Source organism: Cnephaeus nilssonii, assembly GCF_951640355.1.
Source record: "Cnephaeus nilssonii genome assembly, chromosome: 12".
In the NCBI taxonomy this organism is placed as follows: Eukaryota; Metazoa; Chordata; class Mammalia; order Chiroptera; family Vespertilionidae; genus Cnephaeus; species Cnephaeus nilssonii.
Window position 1 is genome coordinate 42,390,378 of NC_137083.1, and position 12,482 is coordinate 42,402,859.

General features: G+C 40.0%; 2 protein-coding genes across 2 annotated transcripts in view; one reads left to right on the forward strand and one right to left on the reverse strand.

Annotated features, from left to right (window-relative positions):
• The window catches only part of DLD (dihydrolipoamide dehydrogenase), a 48,130-nt gene extending 39,183 nt beyond the window's left edge, over window positions 1–8,947 (forward strand). The window contains exon 15 of the transcript XR_013814284.1: window positions 8,813–8,947. The gene's annotated coding sequence lies outside the window, so the exon portion shown is untranslated. The remainder of the gene's footprint in view (window positions 1–8,812) is intronic.
• The window catches only part of LAMB1 (laminin subunit beta 1), a 67,595-nt gene continuing 55,344 nt past the window's right edge, over window positions 232–12,482 (reverse strand). Inside the window, exons 27-34 of the mRNA XM_079785902.1 lie at window positions 11,850–12,091; window positions 8,874–9,077; window positions 8,118–8,262; window positions 6,006–6,213; window positions 5,663–5,804; window positions 2,338–2,514; window positions 737–896; window positions 232–533 (exon numbers count right to left, since the gene is read on the reverse strand). Of these exons, the coding sequence (XP_079642028.1) occupies window positions 397–533; window positions 737–896; window positions 2,338–2,514; window positions 5,663–5,804; window positions 6,006–6,213; window positions 8,118–8,262; window positions 8,874–9,077; window positions 11,850–12,091 (1,415 nt within the window). The 3' untranslated portion in view covers window positions 232–396. The remainder of the gene's footprint in view (window positions 534–736; window positions 897–2,337; window positions 2,515–5,662; window positions 5,805–6,005; window positions 6,214–8,117; window positions 8,263–8,873; window positions 9,078–11,849; window positions 12,092–12,482) is intronic.

Genomic DNA, 12,482 nt, shown 5'->3' on the forward strand with positions numbered 1-12,482 from the left:
TGTGCAAGTAGCTCCAGCTCTAGCCTGGGAGGTGATTTGGGTTGGATTTATGGAGGATATTGACCTAGCAAAGAGATGAATAATATAGCTTGTTTACAGACATTAGGGTCTCCATGGAGGCAATCAACTTGTTTATAAATCCATATTTACAGTAAAAATAACATTCTTTGTTCAAGGGATTCATGAACACTAAAATCAGTAAAAGTAACAATTTAAGAATTAAACTAAACATATATTTATACAAAAGCACTGTACTTTATTAAATTCCATACAAAATGTGGTGATTAAAAACATTAAATAGGCCATGAGTTTTACTTTGAAGACCAGTAAGTCAGTTTTTAAATGTAGCTATTTTACTTTGGTCACCTCAGCTGTCTTATAGCCCTTCCTCCTTTATTACAAGCAGGTGCTGTAAATAGTAACTTTCTGGCTTATATCCTTCAGAAGTGAACGGACTTCTCCTTCCAGTCTTTCTAATTCTTGAGCTTTATCTTCTAAATATTTTTGATTGTCCTCATATTTTCTTTCTAAATCTGTGAGAGATAAAAAGAAAAAGTTTGAGCAATTAGGTTTTGATGATCTCAAAACCTAATAATTATCTTTGCTTGTAAGGGTCTATTAAGTAAGTGCCTGAGAAAAAGTGAATGGATTTTCACCTTTTAAATAAAAACGAACTATGAATGTATTTTATTTTAAAATACTTTGTGAAAGCATGAACCTAGGTGAACAGACCTACCTTTCAGGAGTTGCAGCTTGCTGTTTGCTTGAGCCAAAAGTGTTTTTGCTTCATTTTGTAGCATTTCAGCTTTCCTTCTGGCATCAGCTGACTCTTCAGTTTTTTTGGCAATTAAATTTTCTACTTGCTTATATTTTTCATCAAGTTCACCATCCAGAGTCTGCAGTCCCACATTTAGACACAAAATAGTGGTAATGTTAGTGTCAGCAATTACATTACAAGGGCAGTAGTATAATTGTGGCAAGCTTGGATCACATAGGTATTAACTTGCACAGCAAGCATTCTGGATTAAGGGCCCCCATCAAGGGGACTCAGGCTTCAAGCTATTCAGTGGTAAACAATTGAAAACATTATATTGAAACAGTGGAATTATATACAACATTGACATGACTTTTAAAAACATTTTGGAGTTTTAACAGGTCTAGGGCTAAGCCCTCTCTCTCCTGCTGATTAGCACTTTTCTATGGAGACATTGTAGAGAGAGTAAGAGTTTCTCAAAAGTAGATGTGCTGAGATCCAAACATTTAAATTTCAAAAAGGGCTCATTTTGAAGAAATGGAAGGAAGGCCATCTGGATTCTTGACTAATTTAGGGTTTGTAGAGACTTGTTACCAAGAAATTAGGGAAAAGGCAGATTTAATTAAAGGAAGGGTGAGATTATAGTATATGTGGGTGGTTGAGAGGAGAAACTGGTGTAGGTTTGGAAAGATGGTTACAAGTGATTCTTTTGAGAAACACTTCGAACAATAGCCATTGTTAATAGGAATTTCATGTCAAGTGGTTTTGTTCCTGTTTATTGTAATCAATGTCATGTATGCAAAATGATCTGTAAGAAGATTATTTGGGAAATTCATGCTCACAAAACTGCAGGAAACGAGTGGAAAAGACAGACATGGAAGTGAAATTTTCTGTTTTGTTCTTTTTCCCGACCCAGAGGTACAGGATAGTCACTGTTATGTAATGCCTAAAAGCCCAAGTAATTTCAGGAAAAATCTTGAAATTAATTTGTTTATAACGCCCTACAGTGTAAACATTCTCCCCAAAAGTTTAAAAAGGTACTTTGGAAATAAAGCCCAGACAATGTAGAAATTACTTGGCTCCTTGGTGGAAAAATTGGGTCATGTGAGATTTTCTCTGCAAAATAGAGTACCTTTCAGTGAGAAGCAAGGGAAGGGGGGTTTAATTCAAAATGAGTGTGGAAGGGGTGAGATTTGGTTCCCTTCCTACTAACTGGTCTCTGTTGTGAACTCTTAAGTTTTTTCTATACTGCTTTTAATGATTTCTCAAGTGGCCAGGTAATTACTGTATGCCATAAAGATCTTCCTGATGGAAAATACAGAAATAGATGCTCAATATGCTTGTTTTAAGACTTCCACCCCTAAGTTAATTTCGAGGATCTAGATCATGCTTATCGGATATTTTTCATATCCACTGCCATTCTTTTCCATCTGTCTTTAAAGACTGCTATGTCAGAACAGGTCATTTGGAAGTTTGATGACTATAACCATATTAGGGCCATGTTCCTTATTAATTCCAAGGAAGGCAGTGAGACTAGTTGCTCCTTGATCAACACAGCTGTGAAGTTACAAAGATTTACTTACCTTTTTAACATCTTCAGCACTTTGTTTCACAGCATATACTACTTTTTCAATATATTCTGCCTCCCCAGAGTTTTGCGCTGTCTTCCGCTTAAGTTCTTCCATATTCCTTTCAAGCTCACTGATGCGCTGGGAGGCGTTGAACAAGGTTTCCTCAGAAGCTGCTGTTTCAGACTCAATCTAAAAATATGTCATTCAGCAAGCCATTAACTTAAGAAGTGGTAGGAAGTGCTATGAACAATAGTTTCTAGGAAGATTTAAAAGACTGCTATACCATTTTATTCTAGACGAAAAGAAGTAATTATTAAAAAGAAAATATAATTTCAAGAAAGCATAGTAAAGTGTCCAACTTTAAACAGTGTTTGCTACATCTCATGTTAACTGTATTCTTTTGGTACTTCTGGTGATCTAGGCTGAAATGCACATGAAGTTTCTCCTTAGGGTAAGAACCACCCCAGGCAGCTTGATGTGTTGAGAAGCACTTTAAGGACATCTGCAAATGTTGGCCAATGATCACAAATAAACAGATGCGAGAAGAGGGATTTCCACATAAATTGCCAAGTTAATGTTGGTGGGAAAATTATAACTTCCAGTCACCTTTAGTTTTTTCTATCGACTTGAAAGGAAACTCCAGTAGTGGAGTTTATGGCACTTCAGAAACTACCTGTAAAGTTAATTTTGGTGGTTTTAGCTAATTACTGAAGACATAAAGACCAGGAATGTTAAGGCTGAACAATTACTGATAGGATTGGGAAATGGGAGCTGTAAATAAAGTTACTTAGGGGAAAAATCTCTCATCTGGTGAAAAATCCACATTTGATTTCTTTTCAAAGTATAATGACAAAACATTGATTTTTTTTAAAAAAATTTTAAGCTAGCCAAAGTAAGCAATCTGGCTCATGATAGAAAAACCAGTTTCACTTAGCACTCACTTTTTCTTAGAAATTATTCTTAAGGATGGGTCTCTTTCCATAGGATTATCTCTGAATAATAATTATGCCATAGTGAAACTAAAATTTGTATTTCATACCAAATGATTCTTAACCTAAAAGTTTAACCCTTTGCACTCGCTTGATTTTTTCTCGATTCCTTTATTCTAATGCTAACAGTGTCGAGTCACACTCGACATCCGAGTGCAAAAGGTTAATTAACTTAGAAACATTCTTAGAATAGTTAGAATTCCTAGGAGATAAGCTTTGTAGTTTTACTAGTGACCCAGTGCATGGATTCGTGCACACTGAAAGGAAATTAATTAGAAGGTGGTTGGCGGGGTGGGACTGGGCAAGACGGGCCTGACACGCCCTGGAGCCAACCTCCCGTGGTCCCTCCCCAGAGTCTGCAGAGTGAGCGGGGTCCCTCGCAGGTGGGGTCCCTCTGCCTGGCCTGTGGGTATTGGGCTGAAACCGGCTCTCCAACATCCCCCAAGGGGTTCTGGAGTGTGAGAGGTCACTCTGCAAAGTTGCTATCGTACAGAGTGTAGCACACAAACACAAGTGTGCAGTAAACCAGATTCGGGGCTGAGAGAGCCCCAGCAACAACATAACCCACTGCTGAAGGTGGAATCATGCAGCCTGGTGAGGAATCGGGCTCCCACCTCTCTTGGGTGTGTTACCCAAGAACCACTGTAGCTCGGCAGCTCCTGAGCATCTGCCCCCTGGTGGTCAGTGCGTGTCATAGCGACCAGTCGGATGGTTGGACACTTAGCATATTAGCTTCTTATATATATAGATGAGTGAATCATTTCTGACAAGCTTTTCATTAGCATAGTTTAGTTAGAGGTTGTCTTGATTTCTTGTCATTAACCTAAAACTCTTGCTGTCCCCCCAGTCCCTGAGAAACAACCATTATTAACATGCATCATGAAGGCAAATACACCTCACCTACAATTTGATTAATATTTTCACTTGCTTTTCAAAACAGTGATTTTTTTAAAAAAATCACTGAAATACTGTTCATGTTAGCAGCATACTGAAAAATAATTATAGTGTTAGAACACAGTCTGGTAGAAAAACATAATTTCCTAAATCTGAACACGTAGCCTGAAGAAAAGGCCTTATTGGTGCTCAAAGTTTAAGAAGGAGAAGTGGCAGATGAACTGCTTGGCCTGTCTTAACTGAGAGCAATAGAGGTTTGTATCAACTAATGGCAGGAAGGCAGTTTGAATAAACCATCGCCCAGGTATTAGTAATCATTAAGGGTGGTTAGCCTGAGAGGGCTGGCAGTACTGGGAGCGTCTGATATCAAAAATGGGGAAGGATTAGATGAGTCATCGATTTTCTTCACCTAGTTTTATAAAAGAAATGAACATTCCTAAAATTGGAAGGAAAAATATTTGCTTATAGAACTGATGTAAAAAAATAGAACTATGTTTGCATTACTTTAAGAGAGGATTGTTAGAATAAAGTATTAAATGCACGTGAAAAATTCTTTGTTATCTGGTTGTTTCTAAGAGTATCGTATATAATAAAACCCTAATATGCAAATTGATCAAATGGCAGAACGACCGGTCGCTATGACATGCACTGACCACCCGGGGGCAGATGCTCAAGGAAGGAGCTGCCCCCGGGTGGTCAGTGTGCTCCCACCACAGCTGTTGAGTGCAGTGGCGGGCGGTAAGGAGCGAGGGAGGGGTCCCGGACGGCAAGAGGCTCGGACTGTGAGAGGGATGTCCCCCAAGAGGTCCCGGACTGCGAGAGGGCAAAGGCACAGGCCAGGCTGAGGGACGACTCCCCCCAACCCCTGTGCATGAATTTCGTGCACTGGGCCTCTAGTTTTACTCATAAAACATCACGTTTTCCATGCATTTTGAACACAAGATTGTTTAGCTGTTAAGATCTCTATTAGGTTTCTCTAGAGTGGACATTGGAAACTGACATTTTGACACTTTGTTGCTTTCCAGTCCTTTTCAAAACTAGTAGAATTTTACTAATGATAACTTCATAAATCTTAAGACATTGGTTTTAACCATGTAGTTGCTTTGGGGCTGCTTCATAATAGCAGGGGTTTTCTAACAATGGACCTTGAAATTAATACCATACTTCATACTACTGAATAGACTCCATGGGATTTCTTGAAGGAAAGGAAACTTATCTTAAGCTTTTTGGGGAAGTGAATATGAAGGGGGGCTTAATGTTCCAGTGTCGTCAGAGTCCTTTTTCTTCTTTGAAAACATGTCACTGTTAGCTAAGGAAATAGTTCAGATGTATTCAAGTGAAAGGAATCCTTGATTGTTCAGTTGTAAGGATTTTCTAAGTATCAAATGCCCCTTTCTGATAAAAGAGTACATGCGAGTGCTTTCACCTACATGTAATAATGACTAATATCTCACCGAAGTTAGCAGGTTCTGGGTTCCTTGGATGTCTTCATCTGCTTGTTTAATTGCCTTCTCTGCTGCGATCTGGGCCTTTTCTGCTTCTTCGAGAGCTTCCTTTACCATGTCTGCAGTGACTTTAACATTTGTTGCACTTTTGCTGAGTAAAAGAATGAGACATTTTATTATATGTGAACATGGAAAAGTACATTTCAGAAAAACAAACATTTCTTTTAAAGAACAGCCTTCCTGAAATGACCCAGAGAGACTCATAGAAATTTCTATTGGCTAATTACATTTTTTACTCCAGCCTAGATACACAGAATAAGCCACCCTAAATGCCATTAGTATCTTCAGATACCTGGCTCTTTTAGCTTCTTCTAGCAGCATCTCAGCTCTGGCAACGTCAGCAGCACTTTGCTGTAGAATAACCTCCACTTGAGAAAGGCTTTCAACTCGTTCACGGATATCTTCGGTCAAGTTCTGTAACTGCTCTGGGGTGCTAGGCATTTCCATTTTCAATACTTCATTAGCAACTGCTTCAATGCTGTCCAAATCAGCACCATCCTCTGTTAAAAGCAAAGATGTTCCCGTAAAGAGGTGAAAATCATACATGGTTCACTTATTCAACCACTTACGATCATCTACTATGGGACTAGCGCAGTGTGGTTACACCAAGACAAAACACACTTCCTGTTTAAGATTTAATAATTATTTGCGTAGGGAGAAGAGATCTGTACACATGAGAAAGTAATGCAGACAACAAGGATAACTGGGATGTGCTGCCGTCTGGGAGTCAGGGAGGTCTTTGTGGAGATTGAGGAACCCATCAGGTTTTGGAGGATAACAGTATTTGAAAGAAGAAAGGACATCTTTGAATGGAGAGACTGTGAGCAGAGTGTTATGTGAAAGTTGAGTGGCGTGAATGGTTAAGATTGTAGAAGATATAGAGGCCAGGGTAGAAAGCTGGGACTTGATCCTAACAGGCAATGAAAATTTTCAATTGAGGTTGAAAGATTAGGCAGGAAACTACTGTAAATGCAGATATAAGTAGTTGATATTCCCTGTAAATAATGTGGATTCAGGAAACTACAGAAAGAAAAAATCCAGACAAAGAAGCAAGAGAATCAGGATGACATATCTATCAGAAGCCAAAGAATTTCAAATGTCAAATGTGAAAGGAGGTAAAAACAACAACAGGTTAAGCTTTAAGTATGTCTTAGTTTTTAACCCTTTTAAAAAACTCAACGTAAAAATGGACCCCTAAGATTTTAAGTATAGGAAAATATGTCATTGAATGATGGCTCCCACAGAATATTCCATAAGGTATCTTTAGTAAGTACTGTTAGCTTTCTTAGTCATTTCCCCTTTTTCCTTGCTAACAGAATATTGATTTGGTCCAGGCACCTACCTCTAAGGTAAGGTAAGCTTATCAATTCAGTTATTAAATCCTGATTGTCTGTGTTGTGTGCCCTTGAGTTGGTTCCAACGCCTGGCAACCCTATGAGTGAGCGATGCTCACATAGATTCTAATTAGTCTGCCAAATATGGTAGTTCCATTCCATCTGCCAGTGACAGTTATGCATGGGACTCATTTCTGGCCAGTGAGATTTATGGAGATGACTCCTCAGAGGGTTCTGGTGAGTATTTCATTCCTTTAAAAAAGATGCTACAAAGGGATAGGTGGTCTCTTCTTCCATTAGATATCACAGTGTCTTTATATGAAGTCTGGAACTTTGGCAGCCACCTTTTAACCAGGAGCAGCTAGCCTGAGAACAAAGCTGATATGCTTAAAGTGGTAGAGCAGAAAGATGAAAGTGGTAGAGCAGAAAGATGAAAAGTACATACATGGGTCTTTGAACCATGGCGCTATCCTACTACTGAAGTTATGTTACACATCTTTTTTATTAAGTCCTTTTCATTTGAGAGTTTTCTGTAACTTTTAGCCAAAACTCTCCTTACTGACTGATAATCCTCAAACTAATAGCAATACTTATGTGCTAGACCACAAATTCTAGAGATTTTTTTTTACAAAACATTCAAGGTACAGAATTGTCTAACCATAGGTCTAATATCCTATAAATAAAAGCATTACAAGGCTTTGGGGGCAATGCCAAAATAAACTCTACTTCAAGTGAAGGTTCTAATGACATTATATGTAATCTCTAACAATTTCCAAATTCAATTCTCACAGTATACGATTTGCTCTCACTTTCTGATTTGCTACTTGGATATCAGGTGTGTCTGTATCTGCATAAAATCAGAGAAGATTATTGACATACACATAGATAAACTTAAGAAATGGAAACATTTTTTAACATGGACATTTTTACATTTGGAAATGTTATTTCCCACCAGAAACTGATTTTCTCTGCAGATTTGAATTATGGCCTCAAACACATACTCATATAGAATACTTTCATATTCCAAGATAGGAAGAAATATCTAAAAGTAAAATGAAAAAGTTCCTTACGCATCAAAAAGTCTCTGATCTGCTTGATCAGGTTTCGCAGGTCCTCGTTGCTCTGGTCCACTTTTTCTTTGGTAGCATTGGTTTTCAACAGAACATCTTGCGCATTCTGTTTTGCCTCATCTGCCCTTAGTTTCGCTTCAGAGACCTAAACATGAGGAATAAATTACCCAGGGACAACTTCGCTCTTTCTAAAGCACACTAGAATTTTATAAATGGTCCAAAAAAATGATGTTGAAAAACTAGCCTTTGGAATCACGACTTTTTGAAACATTTAACCGTATTATATTCCTTTACAGACTGAAAGTAGTCAGTATAAGATTCCTATATAGTATTCTCATGTAGGTAGGGCCAGCATATGAATTTTTTTCTAGTTGTTTTTAACTCCTTCAAAACATTTGGTGGCCTATAAATGTTCCTTAGTCTTTTTCTCAGGTACCTACATACATACTTCAGTTAATACGAAGTTAAGAATAAATGCTTGGTTGCTTAGTAGAGAATTTTTGTAGTGCAGCTGGATGTATTCATAACCCTGCACCCATGGTAAGTAACGTGGTTATCTCAAATTACTGTCATGAGAAGAAAGCAAATTCTTAAACATCTATTTCCCTGACCTCGCAAAAACTTGCCCTTTCATACTTGGTGTGAAATGCCCTTTTTATTATAGTCAGCACTTTGAATTGGTTTCTCCTTTTCAGATCTTCCACTTCACATTGAAAGCCAACAAACAGTAAAGACTGAGGCTGATCGCTGAATTACCATTTTGGAGAGCTGTTCCACCTCAGCCAGGGCACTCAGGACGTCTCGGTCAAAGTCCATGGCCTTCTGCCAGGCGCTGTGCGCAGCAGTGACCAGACCACCACAGCCAGGCCCCCCACACTTCTTCTGTCCTTCGTCAGTTCTGCAGTTGGGGCCACCACATTCCGTCTCGGAGCAGGAGGCCCCTGGAGGGGTGCCACAGGTCTGCAACAAGCCAAGAGAGTGAGGTTCAGAGAGTGAGTGTGCTGCAGCCTAACAGCTGGGCAGGGCCTGGGTGGCCCTGGAGAGTGTGTAGGTGGTCCTCAGCAAGGGTGCAGGATGGAGAGAGGAACAGAGAGTTTAGGAAATAAGCTAACCTGCTTATTTGCAAGCAAACAACAAAAATTTACAACCCTCATTAGTACCTTCTGCCCTGATGAACTGGAATACCAGCTGGGCTCTGTGCAGGGTGCAAACATTATCTGCTCTCCCAGATTGAAGCCCACCAATCCGAGAGCCACAGAATGCTACCCCTGTTCTCTAACCAGTTTGAGTCAAAAAAGAGCACGCAAAAAACCCAGGTATTGAGAACCTTCTGATAAATGTCCTGGTGAATAGGTTGACACAAAAGGCCTGTTATCTGGCCTTTTAGTAACTTCTCATCTAGTTAGGAAAACAGGATCATAAAGCAGCCAAGAATAGGTCAGATGCAGTATGTAAGTACGAAGGACAGCAGACAGGAGAGACTACTGAGGACTATAGTAGTTGTGGCTGGGGACGGATATTGGCTGGTGGGATTTGAGCAGGGGACATGGGAGAACATTCCAGATGTGAGAGGGAGAGAGAAAACAGTAGAAACCAAGATGGATGTAACTTTTCCAAATAAGCAACACCCCATAGACTTTCCTCCTTCCTTATCTACCATAAATCTCCAACGATCAGGGCTTGGTCATGGCATAGACATGGCAACTTGGTAAATTACAAGTTTGCTCTATGATGTAAAGGGCTGAGCAGGAAGAACATTGTATTTAGAGCTTCCCTAGAAAATGCTTGAACTAATAAGAAGCAAAGATTTACTGCAATGAAAAGCAGTTAAAATATTCCCAAATAAGGAAATTGATTGATTTTAGAGAGAGAGGGGAGGTGAGAGGGAGGAGTCAGAGAGAAACACTGATGTGGGAAACTAATGTTTCAGTTGTCTCTCATTCACACCTTCACAGGGGATTGAACCCACAACCTGAGTATGTGCTCTGACTGGGAATTGAACCCGAGACCTTTCAGCGTATTGGAGGACGCTCCAACCAAATGAGCCACGCTGGCCAGGGCAGGAAGTATTCTTTTTAAGAAGTAAAAAAGTTTTTTAATAAATACAGTCAACTCTTTAGACTAATAATTTTGTGATAATTACAACCCCATTATATCTCAAAATAAGTCTTTCATATATCTGGTTTACAATACATAAAAAACTTCAGAAATAAAATTTATTCTGTGTGCTACAGAGCATGAGCTTTAATCAGAGCAGCGTTAAGACCTCAGGGATGCTTTCTAAAAACAATCTGACAGCTCACTAGATCTGTTTTACTTCAACAGACAGGGCAAGCATGGAAAAACCAGCACGGGTCTAGCTGAATAGACAAAGACAAAGAATTGAAGGCACTTGAAAGAAACACAAAGGGACAAAAATCTCCCTGGACAGGAAGTGGCAGTATGGAATTCTCATAGAATAATTAACTAAGACCAACACATACCATGAGAGACCAGAAGAGGCTGGCTGATCCCTAGGTAGCTCACCACATGGAAAAGCAAGCACAGGCAAGGGTGCCCATCAGATGGCCAGAGGAGCCTGCCACTGCCACCCTCTCCCAAGATACTTTCCCTGATGCGCAGCAAACATCCTTCAGCGTGCTTAGCTTTTCATTTCAGTTTGCGGATTTTTTGTGATGACTGGTTTTTCATTAGAATTTGTAAGGAATACTGAAAGCAAAGAAGATTGGAAGAAGTGGCATTGCATGCTTAAGTATAACAACTTTGTCTCCTATTAGGTGCAATTTACACATTGGTCTAGGCCTCCATTTTTCTATTAGTGACAGGATTACTTCCTGTTTCCACTAGATGAAATAATGAGTATATATTGTAGGCATCAATTGAATTAGTCACACTACAACACAGACGGTGTTTTTGTCCATTTCAGAGAAGGAGGGGGGTGGGGACAGGCAAGGAGGAAGGGGAACCATCACTAAGATAAAACAAATGGTCTGAGCTCTCAGTTTTCTAGGCACTTACCTTCCTCTTTTAACTGACCCGATTTCTAAGCTAAGCGAGCATAAGCCTTATAGAAGTCTGTAAAAAAGTACCCTCTGAATTCTCTGATAGCTACTCTTCCATGAAAAACAAGGAATCAAGAGGAAGAAACAGGCTCCCTTTGGCTTTTTTTGGCCTTCAGCCTGATTTTCATCAGACTCACTACTCAATTTCATTTGGCTCCAGAGTTACTTTTTAAAAGCTTCTGGAAAATGCAATCTTTCTAGGCTGGTCTCAGGGTTAATCTTCACCAGGTAAAGTTACTGGAACAAAGGAACATTTTAATGAACACCCATGGAAAAAATTCTTTAGCTCATTTTTTTTTTTTTTAGGAAAGCCCAGAATGATTCTGAATTGCTCCACCGAAATAGAGTTTGCACTTCAAATCAGAACAAAGTAAAAAGGAAATGTCCACAGCATGAAAAGGATCAAGGTTAAATAAGTCACAGTATGGGAGAGCAGGCATGCTTCTCTGGGTGTTCCACAGAGAGAGCCCTTGGGGAGAAGGAAGATTTGAAGCACAGAGCCTTGTTTTTAATCTGGTTCAGTCATGGTACCCCACATTGGTGGTCAGAGATGGGACCATTGAGGTTTCACTCCTGGTTCATCTGCAAAGTGAACAATATTAAAGACTAAGCAGGGTGTTTTTTTCCTCCTATAGCACCATAGCTTTGAGGCCAAGCCCCCTAACCTTACCATTTCGGCAGCGGCTGAAAGGTCTAGACTTTGCAGTTTGCCTGCCAGTTCGTCCAGAAGACGGGCCTGCTCCGCCTGTTTTTCCCGGAACTGGGTCTCCTGCTCCATCATCAAGTGTTCCACGCTTTCTCTGGTGAGCTCCGACTGCTCCACAGTGCTGCTGGGGTCTGTGGTGGAGGCATTGACCCTCTTCTCTGCCTCCAGGGACATCTGGAAATACTTGGTGATGCTATCCAGGGCGCCTAGGGCACGAAATCAAATTGCCCACAGTGAATCCCCTTGTACTCAGTCTCATCAAGCAATGTCCATCTGTGGTGTCTTCCAGCCTAAAGGTACTATATGGTTTGTTTTAAAATTTAAGAAATAAAATCTTCATTGAGAAATAGAACTTTTCTGTCATGGTCAATGAATAGACTGTCCCATTACGCCTCCTACTCTGGCTCCGGAGGACGCCAAACATCTGAATGAAAAATTAAGTCACCCTGCAGAATTGCCTCTATACAGGCAAGCATCCAGTTCTTTCTAGACAGCTGGCGTCAGGCAGCCTGCAGATTACGTTTCCAACTAATTTCCCCCTTTCTCGGTCATTAGGTGCACTCACACGGCTAGTCCTGTGTACATAAAGCAGCGTGG